This window comes from Halichoerus grypus, chromosome 14, assembly GCF_964656455.1.
Source record: "Halichoerus grypus chromosome 14, mHalGry1.hap1.1, whole genome shotgun sequence".
NCBI classification, from domain to species: domain Eukaryota; kingdom Metazoa; phylum Chordata; class Mammalia; order Carnivora; family Phocidae; genus Halichoerus; species Halichoerus grypus.
Genome location: NC_135725.1, coordinates 8,960,921 through 8,987,794, shown reverse-complemented (window position 1 = coordinate 8,987,794; position 26,874 = coordinate 8,960,921). Strand labels below are relative to the sequence as shown.

Here is a 26,874-nt window from a genome sequence, read left to right as displayed (position 1 = left end):
GGTTTATTTTGTCTGATACAACTATAGCTACCCCAGCTTTGTTTTGGTTTTGATTTGCATGGAATATCTTTCTCCATCCCTTCACTTTCAGTCTGTGTTTCTTTAGATCTGAATTATTTGGTAGGTAGCATATAGATGGATCTTTTTATTGAAGTATCATTGACATGTCCTGTTAGTTTCAGGTGTACATCATAGTGACTTGATTTTTTTTTATATATATATTATGAACTCATCCCCACAGTAAGTCTAGGTACCAGTGAATCCATAAAAAGTTATTACAATATTATTGGCTATATTCCCTATGCTGTCCATTTTATCTCCAAGACTTTATTTTATAAATTGAGGTTTGTGAAGTCTCCTTCACAACTCCTCCCCACTCTGGTAACCAATCATTTGTCTCCTGTATCTGTGTTCTCTTTTGTTCATTTCTTTTGTTTTTTTTAGATTCCATATGTAAGTGAAATTACATGGTATTTGTCTTTCTCTGCCTGACTTATTTCACTTAGCATAATATTTTCTCAATCTATCCATGTGGTAGCAAATGGCAAGATTTCGTTCTCTTTTGTGGCCGAGTACTATTTCATTGTCTCTATATATCACCTCTTCTTTATCCATTCACCTATCAATGGTTGCTTGGGTTGCTTCCATGCCTTGGCTGTTGTAAATGATACGGAAATGAACAGAGGGGTACATCTATCTCCTTGAGTTCATGTTTTCCTTTTTCAGATAAATACCCAGAAGTGGCATTGTTGGATCACGTGGTAGTACTACTTTTAAAGAATCTCTGTTCTGTTTTCTGTAGTGGCTGCACACATTGACATTCCCACCAATAGTGCACGAAGCTTCCTTTTTCTTCCACATCCTCACCAACACTTACTTCTTTGTGATAATCGCCAGTCTGACAGGTGTGAGGTGCTTTCTCATTGTGGTTTTGATTTATATTTCCCTGATGGTGAGTAATGTTGAGCCTCTTTTCATGTATGTGTTGGCTGGCATCTTTGGGAAATGTCTATTCATGTCCTCTGCCCATTTTTTAATCAGGTTGTGTTTGATAATAAGCTTTGTGAGTTCTTTATATATTTTGGATATTAACCCCTCATTGGATGTATGATTTGCAAATATCTTTAACATTCAGTAGATTGTCTTTTCATTTTGTTGATGGTTTCCTTCACTGTACAAAAGCTTTTTAGTTTGAAGTAGTCCCTTTAGTTTATTTTAGCTTTTATTGCCCTTGCCTGAAGAAACTAGTACAAAAAAAACAATATTAAAACTGATGTCAGAGAGCTTACTGTGTGCTTTCTTGTAGGAGTTTTATGGTATCAGATCTCACATTTAACCTTTTATTACATTTTGAATTTAGTTTTTATTTGGTATAAGATAGTGGTCAGGTTTCACGTTTTCGCATGTAGCTGTCCCATTTTCCCAGCACCATTTATTGAAGAGACTGTCTTTTCCCTATTATATAGTCTTGCTTCCTTTGACCATATAAGCATGGGTTTAATTCTAAGCTTTCTATCCTGTTCCATTGATCTATGTGTCTGTTTTTGTGCTGGTACCATACTGTTTTCATTAGTGTAGATTTGTAGTGTATTTTGAAATCAGGGAGCTTGATAACTCTGGTTTTGTTCTTTCTCAAGATTGCTTTGGCTATTTGATGTCCTTTGTGGTTCCATACAAATTTTAGGATTACTTGTTGCAGTTCTGTGGAAAAATGCCATTCATGTTTTCATGGGGATTGTACTGAATCTTTAGATTGCTGTGGATAATATGGACTTTTTAATAATACTAAGCTTTCTAATCCATGAGCATGGTATATCTTTCCATTATTTGTGTCCTCTTCAATTTCATCAGTGTCTTACAGAGTACAGGTCTTTCCTCTCTTTGGTTAAAGTCATCCCTAGGTATTTTATTTTTTTTGGTGCAATTGTAAGTAGGATTGTTTTCTAAATTTCTCTGATAGCTCATTAGTCATATATGGAAAAAAAAGATTTCGGTGTTAATTTTGTATCCTACTACTTTGCCAGATTCATTTGTTCATTCTAATAGTGTGTTAGTGGAGTGTTTAGGCTTTGCTAAATATACTATCCTGTCCTCTGTAATAGTTACAGGTTTAGTTCTTTCCAATGTGGACACATTTTATTTCCTTTTCTTCAGTAACTGCTCTGGTGAGGACTTCCAATGCTGTGTTGAATAAAAGTTGCAAGAGTAGGCATCCTTGGCTTGTCCCTGATCTTAGAGGAAGAGCTCTTAGTTTTTCACCATTTGAATATCATGTTTTCATCTGTGGGTTGTTGTATATGGTCTTCATTATGTTGAGGTATGTTCCCTCTATACTTACTTTAAGAATCTTTATCATAAATGGCTGTTGAATTTTATCAGATGTGTTTCTGGCATCTATTGAGAAAACGATGTTTATCCTTTGTTTTGTTAATGTGATATAGTACATTGTTTTCTGGATTTGAACCATCCTGCATCCCTGAAATAAATCCCACTTGACTTTGGCATGTGATCTTTTCACGCATTATTGAATTCAGTTTGCTAACATGTTGTTGAGAACTTTGGCATCTGTGTCCTTCATGTATATTGGCATGTATTTTCTTTTCTTGTGGTGTCTCTGTGTGGTATCAGGGTAATACTGGCCTTGTAAAATGAATTTGAAAGCATTCCTTCTTCAATTTTTGGAATAAATTGAGAAGGATCAGTTATAACTGTTCTTCAAGTGGTTGGTAGAATTCACCTGTAGAACTTTCTGGTTCTGGACTTTGTGGGGTTTTTAATTACTGATTCAATTTCAGTACTTGGATTTGCTCTATTCAGATTTTCTATTTCTTCATAATGGAGGCTTGGAAGGTAGTTTCTAGGAATTGATCCATTTTTTTTCTGTTTTCCAATTTGTTGGCATATAGTTGTTTATAGTAGTTGCTTATGATCCTTTGCATCAGATTTTATTTTTAAAAATTTTTTTATTGTTATGTTAATCACCATACATTACATCATTAGTTTTTTATGTAGTGTTCCATGATTCATTGTTTGTGCATAACACCCAGTGCTCCATGCAGAAAGTGCCCTCTTTAATACCCATCACCAGGCTAACCCATCCTCCCACCCACCTCCCCTCTAGAACCCTCAGTTTGTTTTTCAGAGTCCATCATCTCTCATGGTTCGTCTACCCCTCCGATTTCCCCCCCTTCATTCTTCCCCTCCTGCTACATTCTTCTTTTTTTTTTCTTTCTTAACATATATTGCATTATTTGTTTCAGAGGTACAGATCTGAGATTCAACAGTCTTGCACAATTCACAGCACTTACCAGAGCACATACCCTCCCCAGTGTCCATCACCCAGTCACCCCATCCCTCCCACCCCACCCCCCACTCCAGCAACCCTCAGTTTATTTCCTGAGATTAAGAATTCCTCATATCAGTGAGGTCATATGATACATGTCTTTCTCTGATTGACTTATTTCGCTCAGCATAACACACTCCAATTCCATCCACGTTGTTGCAAATGGTAAGATCTCATTCCTTTTGATGGCTGCATAATATTCCATTGTATATATATACCACATCTTCTTTATCCATTCATCTGTCGATGGACATCTTGGCTCTTTCCACAGTTTGGCTATTGTGGACATTGCTGCTATAAACATCGGGGTGCACGTACCCCTTTGGATCCCTAAATTTGTATCTTTGGGGTAAATTCCCAGTAGTGCAATTGCTGGATGGTATGGTAGCTCTGTTTTCAACTTTTTGAGGAACCTCCATACTGTTTTCCAGAGTGGCTGCACCAGCTTGCATTCCCACCAACAGTGTAGAAGGGTTCCCCTTTCTCCGCATCCCCGCCAACATCTTGTTTCTTGACTTGTTCATTTTAGCCATTCTGAATGGTGTGAGGTGGTATCTCATTGAGGTTTTGATTTGGATTTCCCTGATGCCAAGCGATGTTGAGCACTTTTTCATGTGTCTGTTGGCCATTTGGATGTCTTCTTTGCAGAAACATCTGTTCATGTCTTCTGCCCATTTCTTGATTGGATCATTTGTTCTTTGGGTATTGAGTTGGATAAGTTCTTTATAGATTTTGGATACTAGCCCTTTATCTGATATGTCATTTGCAAATATCTTCTCCCATTCTGTTGGTTGTCTTTTGGTTTTGTGGACTGTTTCTTTTGCTGTGCAAAAGCTTTTTATCTTGATGAGGTCCCAATAGTTCATTTTTGCCCTTGCTTCCCTTGCCTTTGGTGATGTTTCTAGGAAGAAGCTGCTCGGGCTGAGGTCGAAGAGGCTGCTGCCTGTGTTCTCCTTTAGGATTTTGATGGACTCCTGTCTCACATTGAGGTCTTTCAACCATTTGGAGTCTATTTTTGTGTGTGGTGTAAGGAAATGGTCTAGTTTCATTCTTCTGCATGTGGCTGTCCAATTTTCCCAACACCATTTGTTGAAGAGACTGTCTTTTTGCCATTGGACATTCTTTCCTGCTTTGTCAAAGATGAGTTGACCATAGAGTTGAGGGTCCATTTCTGGGCTCTCTATTCTGTTCCATTGATCTATGTGTCTGTTTTTGTGCCAGTACCACACTGTCTTGATGATGACAGCTTTGTAATAGAGCTGGAAGTCCGGAATTGTGATGCTGCCAGTTTTGCTTTTCTTTTTCAACATTCCCCTGGCTATTCGGGGTCTTTTCTGGTTCCATACAAATTTTAGGATTATTTGTTCCATTTCTTTGAAAAAAGTGGATGGTATTTTGATGGGGATTGTATTGAATGTGTAGATTGCTCTAGGTAGCATTGTCATCTTCACAATATTTGTTCTTCCAATACATGAGCATGGATGTTTTTCCATTTCTTTGTGTCTTCTTCAATTTCTTTCATGAGTATTTTATAGTTTTCTGAGTACAGATCCTTTGCCTCTTTGGTTAGATTTATTCCTAGGTATCTTATGGTTTGGGGCCCAATTGTAAATGGGATCGACTCTTTAATTTCTCTTTTTTTGTCTTGTTGTTGGTGTATAGGAATGCCACTGATTTCTGTGCATTGATTTTATATGCTGCCACTTTACTGAATTCCTGTATAAGTTCTAGCAGTTTTGGGGTGGAGTCTTTGGGGTTTTCCACATAAAGTATCATATCATCTGCAAACAGTGAGAGTTTGACTACTTCTTTGCTGATTTGGATGCCTTTTATTTCTTTTTGTTGTCTGATTGCTGTGGCTAGGACTTCTAATACTATGTTGAATAGCAGTGGTGATAGTGGACATCCCTGCCGCGTTCCTGACCGTAGGGGGAAAGCTCTGTTTTTCCCCACTGAGAATGATATTCGCTGTAGGTTTTTCATAGATGGCTTTTATGATATTGAGGTATGTACCCTCTATGCCTATACTCTGAAGAGTTTTGATCAAGAAAGGATGCTGTACTTCGTCAAATGCTTTTTCTGCATCTATTGAGAGAATCATATGGTTCTTGTTCTTTTGTTAATGTATTGTATCATGTTGATTGATTTGCAGATGTTCAACCAACCTTGCAGCCCAGGGATAAATCCCAGTTGGTCGTAGTGAATAATCCTTTTAATGTACTGTTGGATCCTATTGGCTAGTATTTTGGCGAGAATTTTTGCATCCATGTTCATCAAGGATATTGGTCTGTCATTCTCTTTTGATGGGGTCTTTGTTTGGTTTGGGGATCAAGGTAATGGTGGCCTCATAAAACGAGTTTGGAAGCTTTCCTTCCATTTCTATTTTTTGGAACAGTTTCAGAAGAAAAGGTATTAAATCTTCTTTAAATGTTTGGTAGAATTCCCCTGGGAAGCCATCTGGCCCTGGGCTTTTGTTTGTTGGGAGATTTTTGATGACTGCTTCAATTTCCTTAGTGGTTATAGGTCTGTTCAGGTTTTCTATTTCTTCCTGGTTCGGTTTTGGTAGTTGATACATCTCTAGGAATGCATCCATTTCTTCCAGGTTATCTAATTTGCTGGCATAGAGTTGCTCATAATATGTTCTTATAATTGTTTGTATTTCTTTGGTGTTGGTTGTGATCTCTCCTCTTTCATTCATGATTTTGTTGATTTGGGTCATTTTTCTTTTTGATAAGTCTGGCCAGGGGTTTATCAATCTTGTCAATTCTTTCATAGAACCAGCTCCTAGTCTCGTTGATCTGTTCTACTGTTCTTTTGGTTTCTGTTTCATTGATTTCTGCTCTGATGTTTATTATTTCTCTTCTCCTGCTGGGTTTAGACTTTATTTGCTGTTCTTTCTCCAACTCCTTTAGGTGTAGGGTTAGGTTGTGTACTTGAGACCTTTCTTGTTTCTTGAGAAAGGCTTGTATTGCTATATACTTTCCTCTTAGGACTGCCTTTGCTGCATCCCAAAGATTTGGAACAGTTGTGTTTTCATTTTCATTGGTTTCCATGAATTTTTTTAATTCTTCTTTAATTTCCTGGTTGACCCATTCATTCTTTTTTTTTTTTTTTTTTTAAAGATTTTATTTATTTATTTGAGAGAGAGAATGAGAGAGAGAGAGCATGAGAGGGGGGAGGGTCAGAGGGAGAAGCAGACTCCCTGCCGAGCAGGGAGCCCGATGCGGGACTCGATCCTGTGACTCCAGGATCATGACCTGAGCCGAAGGCAGTCGCCCAACCAACTGAGCCACCCGGGCGCCCCCATTCATTCTTTAGTAGGATGCTCTTTAGCCTCCATGTATTTGAGTTCTTTCCAACTTTCCTCTTGTGATTGAGTTCTAGTTTCAAAGCATTGTGGTCTGAAAATAGGCAGGGAATGATCCCAGTCTTTTGGTACCAGTTGAGACCTGATTTATGACCTAGGATGTGATCTGTTCTGGAGAATGTTCCACGGGCACTGGAGAAGAATGTGTATTCTGTTGCTTTGGGATGGAATGTTCTGAATGTGTCTGTGAAGTCCATTTGGTCCAGTGTGTCATTTAAAGTCTTTATTTCCTTGTTGATCTTTTGCTTAGATGATCTGTCATTTCAGTGAGGGGGCTGTTAAAGTCTCCCACTATTATTGTATTGTTGTTGATGTGTTTCTTTGCTTTTGTTATTAATTGCCTTATATAATCGGCTGCTCCCATGTTAGGGGCATAGATATTTACAATTGTTAGATCTTCTTGTTGGATAGACCCTTTAAGTAGGATATAGTGTCCTTCCTCATCTCTTATTACAGTCTTTGGTTTAAAATCTAATTTGTCTGATATAAGGATTTCCACCCCAGCTTTCTTTTGGTGTCCATTAGCATGGTAAATGGTTTTCCACCCCCTCACTTTCAATCTGGGGGTGTCTTTGAGTCTAAAGTGAGTCTCTTGCAGACAGCATATTGATGGGTCTTGTTTTTTAATCTAATCTGATAGCCTGTGTCTTTTGATTGGGGCATTTAGCCCATTTACATTCAGGGTAACTATTGAAAGATAGGAATTTAGTGCCATTGTATTGCCTGTAAGGTGACTGTTACTGTATATTGTCTGTGTTCCTTTCTGGTCTGTGTTGCTTTTAGGCTCTCTCTTTGCTTAGAGGACCCCTTTCAATATTTCTTTTAGGGCTGGTTTGGTGTTTGCAAATTCCTTTAGTTTTTGTTTGTCCTGGAAGCTTTTTATCTCTCCTTCTATTTTCAATGACAGCCTAGCTGGATATAGTATTCTTGGCTGCATATTTTTCTCATTTAGTGCTCTGGATATATCCTGCCAGTCCTTTCTGGCCTGCCAGGTCTCTGTGGATAGGTCTGTTGCCAATCTAATGTTTCTACCCTTGTAGGTTACATATCTTTTCTCCCGGGCTGCTTTCAGGATTTTCTCTTTGTCTCTGAGACTCGTAAGTTTTACTATTAGATGTCGGGGTGTTGACCTATTTTTATTGATTTTGAGAGGGGTTCTCTGTGCCTCCTGGATTTTGATGCCTGTTTCCTTCCCCAAATTAGGGAAGTTCTCTGCTATAATTTGCTCCAATATACCTTCTGCCCCTGTCTCTCTTTCTTCTTCTTCTGGGATCCCAATTATTCTAATGTTGTTTCATCTTATGGTATCGCTTCTCTCTCGAATTCTGTCCTCGTGATCCAATTGTTGTTTATCTCTCTTTTTCTCAGCTTTATTTTCCATCATTTGGTCTTCTATCTCACTGATTCTCTCTTCTGCCTCATTTATCCTAGCAATTAGTGCCCCCATTTTTGATTGCACCTCATTAATAGCCTTTTTCATTTTGACTTGGTTAGATTTTCGTTCTTTTATTTCTCCAGAAAGGGTTTCTCTCATAACTTCCATGCTTTTTTCAAGCCCAGCTAGTATCTTTAAAGTGATGATTCTGAACTCTAGATCCGACATCGTACTAATGTCTGTATTGAGTAGGTCCCTGACAGTCGGTACTACCTCTTGTTCTTTTTGTTGAGGTGATTTTTTCCGTCTTGTCATTTTGTCCAGAGGAGAATAGATGAATGAGAGAAGAAAATGCTAACAGGGTAACAACGTTGCCAGAAAATATACTCTAAGCAAATCAGAAAAGACCTGAAGCCAGGGGAAAAGAAAGGGAGAAAAAGATAAAAACAAACAAAAACAGAAGAAAACAAAAACCAGAATATGATCAAATATGCTCAGGCTGGTGCATAGATCAGTGCCACACACTAGATTTTGGGTGTATTTTGGTCTGTTAGAAGAAAGTGCCTCCCAAAATTTTAAAGAAAGAAAAACATATATATGTACAAAAATAAGGGTTGATACGATGAAGGGGTGGAATATGACTGTAAAGATGAAAATTATAAAAAAAATTTATAAAAGGAATTAATAAGAAGTTGTTTGAAAAAAGAAAAAATTTTTAAAAAAAGGAGAGAATGTGATCAGGCAGGAGACTAGAACAAAGCCATACACTGGAGATTTAGGGTATATTTTGATCTGTTAGAAGAAACTATCTCAAAATTTTAGAGAGAGAACTTACATATATATGCCAAAAATAAGGGTAACTACTATGAAGGGATAGAATAAGGACTCTAAAAATGAAAAATAAAAATATTTTTTAAAAAGGGATTGATAAGATGTTGGTTGAAAAAGGGAAAAAGAAAAATCCAAAAAAAAAACGTTAAAAAAAAAATAACTGAAAGACTAAAGAATCATGGTAAAAAAGCCATGAATTCTATGTGCAGTATTCCCCTAGCGCTGGAGTTCTGCCATTCTCACTGATCGGTAAACTTGGTCTTGGCTGGCTGTTCTCGCTGATCTTCTGGGGGAGGGGCCTGTTGCCGTGGTTCCCAAACATCTTTGCCGGAGGCAGAATTGCCCCGCCCTTGCCGGTCGGGACTAAGTAATCTGCTCGGGTTTGCTCTCGGGAGCTTTTGTTCCCTGCAAGCTTTCCGTACAGCTTTGGAGGCGGAGAGTGAAAATGGCGGCCTCCCAGTCTCCGCCCCAGAGGAGCTGAGAACTTGGGGTCCCGCTCCTCAGCCCCCAGAGAAAAGCCGTCAGTCACTCCCGTCTCCCCAGTCTCCGGCCGCACTCCGTGCTCACCCGGCCTGTGACCGCGCCTTTCTATCTGGCACCCGACCCCGGGTGGAGTCTCCAAACCCAGCAGATCCCTGTGGTGCCCTCCCGCGCTGCTGCTCCCGGGGGAGGAAGGGAAGTCTCCCCGGATCTGCCGCTTGTTGGGTCCCTGCTGGAGGAGCAGTGGCCCGACTGTGCCACGGAACACGGTCTATGACAACCCCGAGCTGAGAGCCCGCGCCTGGGCTCCGTCTCTGCAGCCGGCTTCCCCGCTCCGATACCTGGGAGCTCTGCCGCACTCAGGCACCCCCGGTCTTTCTGTGACCCCGAGGGTCCTGAGACCACACTGTCCCGCGAGGGTTCCACCCCCTGCTTAGCCACTGGAGCGACGTCCCTCAGCGGAGCCGACTTCTAGAAGTTCCGATTTTGTGCTCCGTGGCTCTATCACTTGCCAGAAGTGGCCCACAGAGGCCCCTCCCCCGCCGTCTATCCTCCCGAATATCGCCTCGGAATCACTTCTCCGCACGTCCTACCTTCCAGAAAGCGGTCGCTTTTCTGTTCAGAGAGTTGCTGCTATTCTTCTCTTCGATCTCCTGTTGAGTTTGTAGGTGTTCAGAATGGTTTGATCCCTATCCAGCTGAATTCCTGGGACCAAACAAAATCCAGGTCTCCTACTCCTCCGCCATCTTACTCTGCCCCCCGCATCTCTGATTTTATTTAAGCCCTCTTTTTCTCTTGATGAATCTGGCTAGAGTTATATCAGTTTTGTTTATCATTTCAAACAATGAACTTCTAGTTACATTGATGTGTTCTATTTTTTTTTTTTAAAGATTTTATTTGACAGCGAGAGAGGGAACACAAGCAGGGGGAGTGGGAGAAGTAGAGCACCCAATACGGGGCTCGATCCCAGAACCCTGGGATCATGACCTGAGCTGAAGGCAGACAACGACTGAGCCACCCAGGCGCCCCGCATTCTATTTTTTTAGTCACAATTTCCTCTGACTTATTTCCTTTCTTCCACTAAGTTGGGCTATCTTTTTCTAGTTGTTTATTTGGGATTTTTCTTGTTTCTAGAGATAGGCTTGTAGTGCTGTGAACTTCCATCTTAGAACTGCTTGTGTTGCATCCACAGAGTTTTGAAACCTCGCATTTCCCTTTGTGCAAGAGATTTTATTTCCTTTTTGATTTCTTGGTTGACTCATGGGTTTTTTTAGAATATTTAGTATCCACATCTTTGTGTTTTTTTCCAGTTTTCTTCTTGTGATTTCTAGTTTAAGACTGTTGTAGTCAAAAATAAAAGGTGCTTTCCATGATTTCATTCTTCTTAGATGTTTTGAGAACTGTTCTGTGTCTCAGCCCTGGACATTGTTGCATGTGCCCTTGAATGTGTCTTCTCCCGTGTTTGGATGGAATGTTCTCTAAACATGTGTTACCTTTACATGATCTCATGTGTCATTTAATGCCATTAACCAATGTAAGCAAGGTAATAAGGTCCCCTACTTTTTTCGTTTTACTGTCCTTTTCTTCCTTTCCTTCAATACTTGCATCATGTATTTAGGTCTTCCTATGTTGGGTGCATAAGTATTTATGAATGGTGTATCTTCTTGGATTGACCTTTTTTATCATCATGTAATGCCTTTCTTTTTCCCTTAATGCAGTCTTTGTTTTAAAGTCTGTTTGATCTAACTGTTGCTGCTCCAGGTTTTGATTTGCTTGGAGTATTTTGTTTTTCCATCCCTTCCCTTTCAGTCTGTGTGGTTGTAGTCCTGGATGAAGTCTCTCGTAGGCAGCAGAGAGTTGGGTCTTGGTTTTTTGTTTGTTTTTTAATCCATTCAGTCAACCTGGCTATTGATTGGCCTCTTTATATTTAAATTAACTAGTGATAGCTATGTGCTCATTGCCATTTTGGTAATTGCTTTCTGGAGTTTTTATGGTTCCTCTCTGCACCTTTGTTCTCTTCATCTGTGGCTACATGACTTGGTTTAGAGGTATCCTTAGTTCTTTTGATCTTTTGTTTATTTACTATAGGCTTTCGCTTTGTATTGAGTTGATAACAACTTAAGTTTTAACATATTCGAAAAGCTCTACATTTTTAATCTCCCCTCCCTACCTTTTAGGATTTTAAAGATTTATTTGAAAGAGCATAAGCAGGGGGAGGGGCAGAGGGAGAAGCAGACTCCCTGTGGAGCAGGACCCTGGGATCATGACCTGAGCTAAAGGCAGACGCTTAACTGACTGAGCCACCCAGGTGTCATTCCACCTTTTATGTTTTTAATGTCACATTTTACATCTCTTTATCTTGCGTATATACTTGTGCATCTCAACTAGTTATTATAGTTAGTTACTTTTACCACTTCTGTCCTTTAACCTTCCTACTAACTTTACAAGTGATCAGGTCAGTACCTTCACTACAGATTTGCTGGTGTGATTTCTTATTTGCACTTCTCTTTTTAGCGGGAAAAGTCCCTGTACCACTGCTGATAAGGTCCGTTTGGTGTTGATGAACTTTAGCTGTTGCTTGTCTGAAAAACACTTTTCTCTCCAATTCTGAGTAACAAAATTGCCAAGTTGAGTGTTCTTAATTTGCCCCCCTTTGAGCACTCTGTATGGATCTGCCACTCCTTTCTGGTGTAGAAAGTTTCTGCTAAAAAATGTGCTGTACTCTTAGGGGGTTTCCGGTGTACTTTTCACGCCCTCCGGTTGGGTTTCAGTGTGTCTTCTGTGGAGCTTTCAGCTCAGTCGTTGCATTCTTCAGCTCTGTGACTTTTACCGCTACTTGTTGGTACTCTCTGCCTCTTTGTGGAAGTTCTCCCTGTCTTTGTCCGTCCTCCTGCCCAGTTCAGTGAGCACTTTTAGGGCCACTATTTTCAATTCCTCTTCTGAAAAAGTTCGTAAGAAAATGGAAGTCAGGGGTGTACCTAAGGTTTTATCTCCCTCTTTCATCTGGAACACATTCCTGTTTCTCTTTGTTTTCCTTGACTCTGCATTGGTTTCGATGCCTTAGTTTTAAACCTCCACTTCTCTGACTCTTGAAGGAGTAGTAGCCTCTTGGTGGAGATGAAACTTCTTCCCCCTGGCCCTCGCTCTCTGTTGTCTCTCTCACCTTTGTGATGGTCCCAGCAGCGTTTAGCACCCAGGGTGTTAAATGTGTGTGAATGCTGCCCTTTGGGGGACACTGGCTCCCTGGCGTGTGGCAGAGGAAGAGCTCAAAGATGACACCCACCTTGCAAGGTCGTGCGAAAGGGTTACTGTCTGTCCTGAGATAGATGTGTGTTTTATTAGAAGCTTGTCCCTCTGACCGTATCTGTGAAGATAAGCTGATGGGTCTCTTCTACCAAAAGACTGGGGTTCTTGGACTCTTGTCTTTTGCTGTGCCCTGAGGGGGTGGTAGCTGCTAAAATCGGGTTACCAGAGGAGGGTACGAGCTCCTTTCCAGGAGGTAAACTGGTGTGAGGTAGAGGGAAAGTGCAAAGATGCCTCCGTCTCTAGAGAGCACCCAAACAGGCCTTCAGATATGTGTCAAATTTGGTACCTGCCCCTCGGGATGATGTTTTAACAAAACAAAGAAGCCTCTTTTCACCTAAAGTCTGGGTGCTGCTTGGTCATTGCCTCTGTCCTGGGGCAAGAGACCTATTTCTAAGCTCACTGAAGCCTTGTGGGGTTCTTGCATGTGAAACTTAAAGGTTTTAGGGACTCCTCTCTTAAAAGTTGGGGTGCCCAATGTGAGCTTCAACACCTTCACTCCTTGGGGAGAGTCTCCAGGTTTTGAGTTCCCTCCTGATCTTGGGGCACCACCCCAGGGGGAGGTTTATAGTGAGAGTGTGTCTCAGCCTCTCCTACCTGTTTGAGGGGTTTTCCTTATTTACCTGATGTGTAGGAGTCACTCAGCTCATTTTTGGGTTTCTTTCCTGAGGAAATTGTTCTACATGTAGCTGTAGATTGGGCATGTCCTTGGGAGGTGAGTTCAGAATGTTCCTTTGTTGCCATCTTGAACCAGGACCTCTTCTTCCTTTCTTAAGGCCACAGGGCTCACCTGGTTCATCCAGGATTATCTCCCCTTCTCAGAGTCAGCTGATCAGCAACCTTCGTCCCTTTGTCCATGTAATGTCACAATTGGGGGATTAGGATGCTCTTTATAGTGCTCCTGTGCTGGTCCAGTGTTTCAACCAAGTTAGGCCTGGCAGCCTGTTGGGTGGGTTTTTTGGAGGTCCGTGTCCACGGACACACAGAGCCTGGTAGTTTTAGAGCATCCCACCCTCCAAGGTGGAGTTAAATGATCTACTTGGAGAGACATTTTCTTACCTTTGCTGCCAATCTTCTGCCCTTTCACACCTTGCATGGATTTTTCTGTATTCCAGATGTCAGAAAGTGCTCCACCTGTGTGGATAGATAGTTTTTTTTTTTTTTTTTAATCAAGACTTTTTCTTTTAGAGGCCTTTATATCTTTATGCATTTCTGTGAATAGGTCGGCCTTTTCTTCCTTTCCCGAATTACTCCAGCCAAACGGGAGGCCCCTACCTTGTAAGTCCACTATGCAGCAGACATTTGGGTACAAGGGCCGGAAGCCAGACCAGGAGTGCCGTTCAGAGTACTCAGATGTGCCCATCTCTGCCGCGTTCGGGAGGGCAGAGGGTGTAAGGTGGCACCGCGGTTTAGAACAGTCAGCCGGCCTCCACAGAAGATTGCATTTTTGTAAACACTGTGGTGGGTCCCCCCATTTCACAAAAGAAGTCTGAGAAACTCTCCTCCCCAAGCTTCCTTGTGGAGCTATAATTCCCTCCAGGCCAGTATCTATTTCTAGGTGCCTTGCGACCCAACATGAAATTCCAGTATGACTGGTTTGAATGAGAGCCCCACATCCTCGGGGACTTCCTCATCAAGTCCTAAAAATGGTATGCTGTGGACACCTAGCCCAGAACAGATTTTCCTTGGACACTGGGTTACACGCCTGCCTCAGTGACCTTGCACAATGAACTCTCCCATGTGTTTTTATTCCTTCCCTCAGAATAGCCCTGTGACGGTGGATAGGGGTGCTGTCTTTCTGAAGGCTAATTTAACAGGACACTTAGAAATTTACCATACGGATATATTCACCGTACTGCCCCCAATCTGTCAACAAAGAGGTTTTCAGCAGCTTTGCTTATTACACGGGCAAAAAAAAAAGCTGAGAACTTCAGCACCCATCACGAGACATCACGAGATGACTGGTTAAATCATTCGTAGTGGACCCTTGAGGAAGAACATTTTCAGGCCTTGGAAAGAATTAGGCTGGTAGATATTAACAGATAGAAGTGTCCCCCCATAGGTGAGAATAAAGAGGTGTCAAGTTGGGGCATGCATAAAGCAAGTGAATGACTATACACGTGCTTGAATTCTTTATGTTCTCTAATTATATAAACCATAAATTGTTTCCGGAAATCATTACCAGGAAGAACAATCAGGAAATACTGGAGATGAGGGAAAGAAAGTGTTCACACTTTCCATTTTGTACCTTTCTGTGCTGTTAATAATACTATTCAACTCTGAATTTTCTTTTTAAGTCAACTGGGGTTATCTACACAGTATCATTGGCCTTTAAAAAAAAAAAAAAGGCTTTATACTTACTCCTGACAAAATTCTATTGAATAAACACCCACAACCCTCCACAAGTAAGAAAGGCAGCTCTGCTTCTCCTGCTTATTAGGAAGATCCCCATCCGACCATTAAGTGACCGCAAAAAGGACCCAGCCTGCTGCGGGATCTCATCCCCTCATGTAGCCTGTTTGGGGTAACAATGTAGTGTATCCTCCTAACCAAGCTGTGTTTGTGAGTGAAAGCAGGTGCTAACAGGACGATGGAGAACAGGCATAAATCGACAATGTTCTGGGCACTCCCGGGACCTTTGGTTTGTCAGCTGCAGCCTGGCAATCTTTTCACTCCCTGGGGAAGGACTTCCCTGCGATTCCTCACTGCTGTTTTGTTTTTGTTGTAGCAAAATCTGTTAAGGTGAAAATCAAGCTCAATAAAAAAGACGAGAAAGGCCGGGACAAAGGCAAAGGCAAGAAAAGGCCAAATCGGGGAAAAGCCAAGCCTGTAGTGAGTGACTTCGACAGTGATGAGGAGCAGGATGAAAATGTAAGTGGAATGGGCTTTGGCTGAAGCCCAGAAGTCCTCTCCATTCCTTTCCTGTCATGTAACCGCTTTATTATCCAGAAATGGAAATGTAAAGACTTGGGGAGATGTCATTCCTGAGGGCTGTGAGCTAAGCTACATGATCTACAGCAAAGAATTTCGGGCTTTTGGTCAGTGCCGCCTTCACTGTCCCCAAAACTGAAAAACGACTCCGTCGAGTTTCCTCTTCTACTTTCTTACCTTTCCACCCCTTACAAATACAGTTTTCTCGATGGCCGGTTATTTTTAATCTTTGAAAAATTCCGGACCAGGGATGGAGGCAGGCCCTGAAATACTTACCTTCCCCTCTGATGTCATCTTTACTGTTAGTGGGAGCCTCCGAGGAGCGCCCTGTCACTTGCACCATGTCCTAGAAATCCGGGCCCAGGTTAGGTGTGTTTGGCTCCGGGCCCTGGAAGCAAACAGCAGAGATTGGATTCAGACCCAAACAGTGTAACCGGGTCTAGGGCACTGTCCCTGGACGTGGGTGACACGAGGCAGTGGCCTCCATTTTATTCACTTTCCGGGAGACCTCAGGTTCCTTATCACCCCCCACCCCCCCCACCACCTCTGGAAAGAGAATTTAACATTTGAGTCTCTATGCTCGTTGGGTCTTCCTTCAGTGCACTGCCCTTTGGGTCTGATGAAAAACATTTGAGAATTCTTAATGCCGACCCACCCAGCCTTCACCCTTGTCCCAGGCTTTTTCAAACACATTTAAAATGCTGTGTTTTCTTTAGAAGACTTCCTGTGAGTAGACATCAAATGCATGGTCCTGTGGACCTCTGGTGAATTTTCTAAACCCACATTGCTAAAAATAAAAGTTCCTAGCCTTGACCTTCTTGTGCCAAAGCAAAACTGGTGCCGCTGGTGGGTCGTGCTCTGGGATTCCCCAGCAGAAGCTCCCCTTTTGAGCCTGGATTCCTCGCGAGTGTCCTGCCACCTTGCCACAGAATGTGGAGACGTGGGCTAACCCTTTCCAAACGGTCTTGTCTTTTCTACTCTGCCTCTGCGGGGTTTATTACACCTTTTTCTTACATGTGATTTCATGCATTTTTATCATGTTTTTATTTTTAGGAACAGTCAGAAGCAAGTGGGACTGATGATGAGTGATCAGTACGGACCGTTCTCCCCCCTCGGTAGAACTGAACTCCTTCCTCCCCTCTCTCATGTCTACCCAGTGAGTCCATTTGTCCTATGGGCCCTGGGTGGTTTCTGTATCATCATCATCTATAAACTAGCTTTAGGATAGTGCCAGACAAACATATGATATCATGGTGTAAAAACACACAACATGCACATACACACACACAAATATTTGTAACATATTGTGACCAAATGGGCCTCAAAGATTCAAAGATTAAAACAAATAGACAAAGCTTTTGATGGAAAATATGTGGGTGGATAGTATATTTCTAGGGGTGGGTCTCATTTGGTAATGGTTTGATTGTGCCTGGTTTTACCACCTGTTCAGATGAGAAGATTTTTTTTCTTTTTGTAGCACTGATAACCAGGAGAAGCCATTAAAAGCCACTGGTTATTTTATTTTTCATCAGGCAATTTTCAAGGTTTTAATTTGTTTGGTATTTTTTTTTTTTTTTACACTGTGGTACATATAAGCAACTTTAATAGGTGATAAATGTACAGTAGTTAGATTTCACCTGCATAGACATTTTTCCATTTTATGCTCTATGATCTGAAAAAAAAAATGCTTTTTGAACTGTATAAGATTTATGTCTACTGTAAACATTGCTTAATTTTTTCTTTGCTCTTGATTTAAACAAAGTTTTGTTGAAAACGCTATTGAATATTGCAATCTATATAGTGTATTGGATGGCTTCTTTTGTCCACCTGATCTCCTATGTTACTGATGTGTATCGTCTCCTTCTCCCTAAAGTGTACTTAATCTTTGCTTTCTTTGCACAATGTCTTTGGTTGCAAGTCATAAGCCTGAGGCAAATAAAATTCCAGTAATTTCCAAGAATGTGGTGTTGGTGCTTTCCTAATAAAGAGATAATTTAGCTCAACAAACACTGCCTCTTGTTCTTTGAGTTCTAGGGGATTGAAACCCTGGTGCCTGAGTGAAGGTCTCCTGCAGAGGGCTGGATAGTCTCTGGCTACGGCATGCTTGGTAGGAAAAAGACGGAGAGAGCCAGTCTCCTGGAATGAACCAGGCTTGTTGCAAAGGAGAGGAATCCATCATCTCAAGCACTAAGCACCAACCGCGCTAAGCCCCTGCTCAACCTTTTCTAGTGCTTAAAATTCTGTTTACTAGCCAGCTCATCTATATGGTAATACAGATTTATAGCATGCTATAATATGATATGTAACAAATCTGTATTAATAGCTCTTGATTTTGAAAGATTTCAAAAGGGCTCAAGGGAAAGATGGGTTCCACGCACGCCTATGTTCTCCTACCAAGAGGCAACCATGGTTAATACTTTGTCCTCCTCCCCTTTTCATTATTAAACCATCATGACACTTTACCCCTGAATACTTCAGCACGAACCTCCCTACAATTCAAGCCATCCCTCTGGCTCCCGCACTCCTACTTTCATACCAAAGGGAATTAACAAACATTTCCTAGTATCTCCTGTGTCATCACAGTCCCGTTTCCCCAACTGTCCCAAAAGTTTTCAAAGGCGGCTAGCACCTTCTTCCTTATGGAACTCATGACTCCAGGGCCCAAAATGGAAAAGTTCTCTCTCCTCTCTCCTCGGTTGATGGAAACTTCCTTCCCTAGCATCCCCCAGGGAGAATGCCACAATTCCGGCATTCCTAACACAAAGTATCGCCAAGGCATCCTACTTAGAATCTTGTAGGAAATCAGACCCACGCCAAATGCATCCTCCTCAGACACTCCCTTGTCCCTCCAAGTGTCCACTGTCCCGTCTGCATTTCTAGTTAGTCTGAGCACCACAGATGGTGCTGAGTTTCCTCTTACCCTTTGTAGAGTTTGCTGACCACAAGAGGCTTGGAGCTTCCCCTGTAAGAGGGAACTGGATTAGAGTTTGTTACTGAATGGTTTGGTTTCAGTTCAAAGAGAAGAGTCCTATTTCACTGCTACCCTCCGTTTCCTTTACTCCATGTACAAACCAGACTCTCTTCTCGGCCTTGGAGGTACTGCTGTTCTAAAGCCGTCCAAACCATGGCCTTTATGGTTCAGGATTTCTACTGTGGAAGAATGTTCCTTAATTCTGATCCCGCGACCTGTGGTGTGTCATTCTCCCTCGCTCTAGCAGACAGGACAGGAGGCAGGGAAGGTGGTCCACACCACAGTGGTGAGGAGGCAGGGAGAGGGAGCGCACATGAGCATGAGACAGGCCATCCTGCACTGGGGTGCCGCCTGTTTGCATCCTCATTGGGACAGCCATTTTGTTCAGCTCGAGTAGCTGAGCCCACGAGGTAGGCGGCGCAGTTCTTTCCAAGGTCCCTGGTTTACTAGGAATGCAGGAAGGGAGCTAAGAGTATAGGGCAATCTACTGGGTCCCTTAATGGGTTTATTTAATTATAGGAACGCTGTGAAGAAGGCACAGTTCTTGTTCCCTTTTTGCAAGTAAGGATCATGCAAACAAGAGACCGAATAGCTGTGGCCAGTGCACCAAAGCTGAATCTGGAAGCGGCTCCTGGGCCCATGTTCCATGCAGCGAGGGAGGCGCCGCACTGGTCTCGTTGATAAACCCCAGGCGTGCACTCGCTCTGCACTTGGAGACACAACCGTGCTTACAAATCAGTCCCGGCTCCGGACTTTCCTCTGAGACCCAAGCTCCTGGGCTCAGCTCCTCTGCTACCCTGGCTCTTCCTGCTCAGCGACAAGCGCCGCCCCAAGGACCAGAACCTTTGTCCGTTAGACCCCAGCTACAGTGGCAGACCCAGCGGGTGTGGACACTGCGACTGCCCTCCAGGTGACTCTGAGGCGTGCTCCAGTTGGAAAAGCAATGCTAGCTCCACCATACTGTTAATCTCCATTATTTCACTCCTGGGGAGCGACAGGAGGCCACGTGGAGTAAGTGCAAAGGCCGAATGTTTTCTCCCTCTCTCTCCTCTACGTTACCAGGAAGCAAACTTCATTTGTGCTTGACTCGAACCTCATTCAGACTGAAAAGGTGTAAATACTTGGGGGAATGTTTCTGGTCTGCTTAGCCAAAGGACAGAGACCTAGTCTCCCCTTATGAATAAAGGTGGTCCCCGCAAGAATTTTAGATGAACAGTCTATCTTACATCTACAGACCTCCTGGAAGAATAGCCAATTCTATCCCTCTTCCTAAAATTTACTAAATAAGAGCTACATCAAGCCCAATAAAGCACAATTGCTGTCCTTCCTCAGATACACTGTTGTAGCATATGAATCGCAGGGTTTCAATCTCTGCTGTGCTTAGGGAGAGATGATCAAAGATGATGGAAGCGTAGCATGAGAGACAATGACAGATAGGTCTGGAATTGCTAGAGGGATGTCCAGGTGAGCGATATCCATCATTGGTGTGGTTTGGGACAGTGGACTTAATGGAAAGTGGAAGGGACACGTTCTGAATGACTGAGCCCTTTAGCTAAGAGGGCATCCATATTCTGCATCCCTTTCAGTAAGGATTTTCCGAAGGGATTTTCTAAATTGCCTAAGGCAAAACAACTAAGTCAAGCATATGGGGAAACCAGTTTCCTGTTTATAAACACTGGGGTTTCTTGTGTACTTGTGTACGAGAAAGAGGCCTTTGTGAACCCAAGTACTGTTACGAAGCAAGGCTCACTGTGGGATTCTGAACTTCAAAGAGAATGGATGCATAGTCCCTCCAGCAAATATATGTAGTTTCTAAATTGTCTTGCAAAAGCTTTAATTAAAGTCCATTATAAAATGGACATGGGTCCACCACAATTAGTGCAATAAAAAAAAAAATTTAGAATTTACCCCCACCAGACAATCAGCTTTAATAGCCTGATGTGGTTACTTCTGTGCCTTTCTTCTTGTTCACATAAACACATAGAATCATATATGTCGTCAAAGGCCAGCTCCCCAGCTATCACCAACATCACCCGCTAATAGGATGAGCTGATTGTATTGCTTCCTACAGTAAGGGAGCTCCTTGATGGAGCTTTGGTCGTGTGAGAGGGAAGGTCAAGGTTGGACTTAATTGAAATTTGATTTAAGGTATGCCTTTCAATGTGGGAATTTGTTTAGAATTGCAGAAGGATCATGATAGAGTAATTTAGGATTGGGGGAAGTAGTAAAGCAAGGATTTGGGGTGGAGAGTCAAAGGGTCTTAGGGCATAAATATCAGTTTTGGTGCTTTATGGAAGAGCTCATGTGTCCTTCAGGAAGTTCATGTAATTAATTTGTTTGGGCAAGAGTCTCCTTGCGTACTAAAATTGTACTAATGACACAATGGAATTGTAAAGTCATTTTAATGTGGATGGTAAGCTGTGGGGGAGGAGTAAATGTTCCTCTTTTTTATTCTTACTTTTTTAAGTACCATACTACTCTCTGCACCTTGCCTTATTTTCTTCCAGGCCAACAGAGATTAAACTCATTTTTAACTTTTTTTCTATATTAAAAGAACATTTGTTTTCCTGTCCCTTTTAAAAGGAATACATGCACATTGTAGAAAATGTGGGAAGTAAAGAACGTACCAAGGAAGAAATCACTGATATCCTATCAACCAGAGAGAAGCACTTAAATTCCGTGTTTCCTGGCTGGCATTTCAGGAGCTGGGAAGTCCTCTCTCCCGTTCTTACAAGGAAACAGCTGGGCACACAGAAAATCAATCACTCTTCTTAGATGCGCCAGAGAACTGAAGTCACAGAGCAAGCCACTGCCTCCGAAAAGTGAGGACACAGGCAGACAGAGTCACCGCTGCATTCTCTGGAGCAGACGTCCAAAAGCTGCCTAGGAAAACCTAATCTGTAGCTAACGAATTACTGGAGGCCCGATGTGGACAAGTGTGAGAGTTAAAAACACCTGGGGATCCAGAAGCCTATCACATTTTCACAGTGATGACAGGAGAAAAATCCCCTCAGTCTTGCAGCAGACAGAGAGAGAAAGTAGCTGTTTTTAAATATTTCCAGAATATTCTGTTCTTTTTAACAAGGCCTGTCCTCCCTGGAACTATTTTACCAGAGCCTACCCAATGTGGAAGAAGGGAAATACCCAACTCGAGTAGCCTCTAGGCTTCCCTGTCTCTCCTGAGGGGAAAAATGATCTGAGAAGCACCTGTGAAGGTCACAGCCCCAGGGCACAAGGTCTCTAAGGGCCTGGGACCTGACCACAGGGCTAGAGAACAGGGCTCCCCCACCCACACACCTCACCACACCATTAGGGCTGCTGTATTGTACCAGAGTAGTACACCTGAGAACACTATGCATCACACGTAGTATTTATAGTCTCTAGGGAAACCCAAAGATAACAAAGGAGACCAAAAAAAAAAAAGGACACCAGAGGGAAGTTTAGCCCTGGACACCAACAGCTATAGCAAACACCCCGGCCAGATAAACCTAAAATTTCACACTAAAGCCTATCTACCTATGAATATTTAAAATCTCACATTGAGGCCTATTAGTACATTATTTTTTTTCACATAGTACATTATATCCTATTCGCAACAAGTAATTACACAGCACACTAAAAGACAAAAAAAAAATGCATTTTGGAAAGACAGCATCAGAAGGAGACTAGATATGGCAAAGATGTTGGAATTATCAGACAGGGAATTTAAAACAATGAATTAATATGGTAAGGGCACTATTGGAAAAAGTGGAAAACATGAAAGAATATGGGTAATGTAAGCAAGGAGATGGAACTTCAAAGAATCAAAAGGAAACACTACAAACAAAACAAAACACTGCCAGAAATGAAGAATGCCTTAAATAGGCTCATTCATAGACAGGTCACAGCCATGGAAATAATCACTGAGCTTGAACAAATGTCAATAGCAACTTCCAAAATTGAAATCCAAAGAGGAAAAAAAAGAATAAAACAGCATCTAAGAACTATGAGACAATTACAAAAGATGTAACATATGCATAATGGGAATACCAGAAGGAAAAGAGAAAAAGGAACAGAAGAAATATTTGAAGCAATAATGACTGAGGATTTCCCAAAACATGACAGACACCAAATGAGAGATCCAGGAAGCTTAAAGAAAATGGTGGGAATGCAAAATGTACAGCCACTCTGGAAAACAGCATGGAGTTTCCTCAAAAAGTTATAAATAGAGCTACCCTACAATCCAGCAATTGCACTACCAGGTATTTATCCAAAGGATACAAACATAGTGATTTGAGGGGTCACATGCACCCTGATGTTTATAGCAGCAATGTCCACAATAGCCCAAATACGGAAAGAGCCCAGATGTCCCTCAACAGTTGAATGGATAAAGAAGATGTAGTATATACACATGATGGAATATTACTCAGCCATCAAAAAGAATGCAATTTTGCCATTTGCAATGATGTGTATGGAAATAGAGTATTATGCTAAGTGAAATAAATCAGAGAAAGACAAATACCATATGATTTCACGCATATGTGGAATTTAAGAAACAAAACAGATAAACATGGGGAAGGGAAGGAAAAATAAGATGAAAACAGGGAGGCAAACCATAAGAGACTCTTAACTATAAGAAGCACACTGAGGGTTGCTGGAGGGGAGGTGGGTGGGGGATGGGGTAATTGGGTGATGGGCAGGCATTAAGGAGGGCACTTGATATAATGAGCACTGGGTGTTATATGCAATTAATGAATCACTAAATTCTATCCCTGAAACTAATAATACACTATATGTTAACTAAATTGAATTTAAATTAAAAATTAAAAGAAAACCAAACAGGTTAAATACAAAACAAACAAACAAACACCTACACTTAGGCATATCCTATTCAAACTGCAGAAAATTAGAGACAGAATAAAAATCTTGAAAAAGCGAGCATGTGTGTGGGTAGAAGGGGATACCGTACCTATACAGAAGCAAGATTAGGTCTTACATTGGAATTCCCTCAGAAACCATGCAAGACATTGAAGAGAACTATTTAAAGTGTTAAAGGCGTCTCCAACCTAACATTCCGTACCTAGCTAAATTATCCTTCAAAAGGGAAGGAGAAATAAATACATTCTCAGATACAAAAATTGCAGGAGGTGACCTGCTTTGTAAGAAATGTTAAAAGAAGGTTTTTAGAGAGAAGGAAAACCATATAGATCAGAAACTTGGATCTACATTAAGAAAGGAAGAGCCCTGGAAAAAGGAATAAGTGAAGATAAAATAAAAATTTCATGTTTCTTATTCTTAATTGATCAAACAGGTAAGAGTGTGTTTGAAATAAAAATAGTAACAATGTATTCCATGATTATAGCTTATGGATAGATGAAATGAATGACAACAGTGTCATAAGGGATGGGAGGAGGAACTGGAAATACTGTGTTGTAAAATACTTGCACTGCAGGGCACCTGGGTGGCTCAAACATCTGCCTTGGGCTCACGATCATGATCTCAGGATCCTGGGATTGAGCCCAGCATCGGGCTCCCTGCTCAGCAGGGAGTCTGCTTCTCCCTCTCCCTTCCGCCTGCACTCATTCACTCTGTCTCTCTCAAATAAATACAATCTTAAAAAAAATACTTGCACTTCCCATGTAGTGGTATAGTGTTATATAAAAGGGGACTTGCTTTAGTTGTAAATGTATATTGTAAACTGTAGGGCAACTGATGGAAAAAAAATTCTATATATAAAAATTGTATGGTGAGAGGGGAAAAAATGGAATCATACAAAATACTCAAAACCAAAGTAGGTAAAGAAAGACAAAAAACAAAAAAAAAAGAAAAGAAAGGCAATAAATAGGAAATGGTAACAAATATGGTAGCTATTAATCCAAATCTATCATTAATCACTTACAATGTCCATAGTTTAAATACACCAATTAAAAAACAGATATTGTCACAGTGAACCTCAAAACGAGACCCAACTCACTGTTGGTATTTGAAAAGGGTTTCTTGTAGACAAGACACATATAGACTAAAAGTAAAGAAATAGAGAAAGATACCTCATGCTAACACTAATCAAAAGAAAGATGGAGAAACTCTAATATTGGACAAAGCAGACTTCAGAGCAAGGAAAATTATCAGAGATAGAGGGTCATTACATGATAACATGATTAAAGTATCTGTTCTCCAGAGAGAATCACTTTTTTGAGAGAGAGAACATGAATGGGGGGAGGGGCAGAAGGAGAGAGAGAATCTTAAATAGGCTCCACACTCAGCGTAGAGCCAGACTCGGGGCTTGATCTCATGACCCTGAGGTCATGACCTGAGTTGAAATCAAGAGCTGGACACTTAACTGACTGCATCACCCAGGCTTCCTCCCAGAGAGAATCGCTCTTAAATTTTTAATTTATTTCCTTTACATGTTCTCCTATGTACTTCACCTAGATTTATTACGATATAATTTACACACAATAAAATGTGCCCATTTTAAAAGTAGAGTTTTGGCAATTATATGCAGTAATGGAGACATCTCCACAATCAAGATATAAAACATTTTTATTATCCTAAAATTTTTCTCATACCCCTTTGTGGTCAGTTTCTTCCCCTGACCCCCAGATTTAGGAAACCACTGATCTGCTTTCTGTCCCTAAAGTATTACCTTTTCTAGAATCCCATATAAATGGAATGTACATTATGTGGTTTTTTTGTGTTTGATTTCTTTCAGTTGCCATAATATTTTTGAGATTCATTTATGTTAAATATGTGTTTTGTGCCTTTTTATGACCGAGTAGTATGCCATTATATGAATATCTCACGATTTGTTTACCCATTCACTATGTGGCAGACATTTTGGGTTGTTTCCAGTTCTTGGCTCTTATAAATAAGACTGCTGTAAACACTGAGGTACAAATATTTGTATCGACATGTTTTCAAACCTCTTAGGTGATTACTGAGGAATGAGATTGTTAGATTCAATGTAAAGATTTAACTTTATAAGGTAATATCAACTGGCTATCTGTATGAGAAAAATAAATGTATAAACTCTTATACCTCATACCATACACAAAAATTAACTGAAAATGAATCAAAATGGATGTTAAATTTCTGAGCTAAAACATATTTTTAATAGAAAACACAGGAGAAAATCTTCGTGATTTTGGTTTAGACAAAGATTTCTTAAATGGAACACAAAAAATGCATGAACCACAAAAGAAAATGTTGATAAAACAGACTTCTTCAAAATTAAAAAAAATTTCTCTTTGAAAAACACAGTTAAGAAAATGACAAGGTGGGGCACCTGAGTGGCTGTTGGTTGAGTGTGCGACTCTTGATTTTGACTCAGGTCATGATCTTAGGGTTGTGAGATCAAGCCATAGGTCAGGCTCTGCACTGAGCTGGGAGCCTGCTTGAGATTCTCTCTCCCTCTTCCCCTTCCTCAGCTCCCCCCCACACACACACACACTCACTCTATCTCTCAGGAAAAAAAAAAAATGACAAGGTAAGCCACAAAGAAGGTGAAAATATTTGCAAGCAGATATCAAAAAAAGAACTTGTTCGAGGAATACATATAAAAATCTCTTACCATTCACTAAAAAGACAAACTATCCAATAGAAAAGTGGACAAAATATTTGAACAGACACTTCACAAGAGAAGATAGATGAATGCTCAGTAAGAACATGAAAGAATGAAAAAAGATGCTCAATATCTCTCATCATTAAAGAAAAGCAAAATAAAACTATAATGAAATACCACTACACACCCACTAGAATGGCTAAAGTTAAAAAGATTGACAATGGAAAGAGCTGACATGATATGAAGCAGTACAAAGGCAAAATGCTGTCACCACTTTGATACTCATTCTTTTTTTTTTTTTTTTTTTAAGATTTATTATTTATTTGAGAGCAAAGGGTGCGGGGGCGGTCAGGGGCAGAGGGAGAAAGAGGAACTTACTCAGACGCTGCACTGAACACAGAGCCCAACTCGGGGCTGCATCTCAGGATCCTGAGCTGAAACCAAGAGTCGAACGCTCAGGTGACTGTGTTACCCAGGCACCCTAATACTCATTCTTTTGAATTAGCTGTATGATCTCCCAATGAATGTGTCATAATTTAGGTAACTATTTACTCTTCTGACAGACATTTGAGTTGCTACCAGTGGAGGTTTTTTGTTTTGGGGGTTTTTTTTTCAGCCATTATCAATAATTCTAGAAAATCATTAAACTCACTCTGACTATAATTTTTGTCTCTCTTTTTAAAAATAAATCAGCAAAATTACATTTAAGTCACTGCTGAAAACATTTCCCTTC

At 41.1% G+C, this 26,874-nt stretch overlaps 1 protein-coding gene across 7 annotated transcripts in view; it reads left to right on the top strand.

Moving 5' to 3' along the window:
- The window catches only part of SMARCA2 (SWI/SNF related BAF chromatin remodeling complex subunit ATPase 2), a 178,174-nt gene extending 160,584 nt beyond the window's left edge, over window positions 1-17,590 (top strand). For all 7 annotated transcript variants that reach the window (XM_078061322.1, XM_036076061.2, XM_078061321.1 and 4 more), the window contains 2 exons: window positions 15,428-15,570; window positions 16,684-17,590. In XM_078061322.1, the coding sequence (XP_077917448.1) occupies window positions 15,428-15,570; window positions 16,684-16,719 (179 nt within the window). In that variant the 3' untranslated portion in view covers window positions 16,720-17,590. The remainder of the gene's footprint in view (window positions 1-15,427; window positions 15,571-16,683) is intronic.
- The last annotated feature ends 9,284 nt before the right edge of the window (window positions 17,591-26,874 follow it).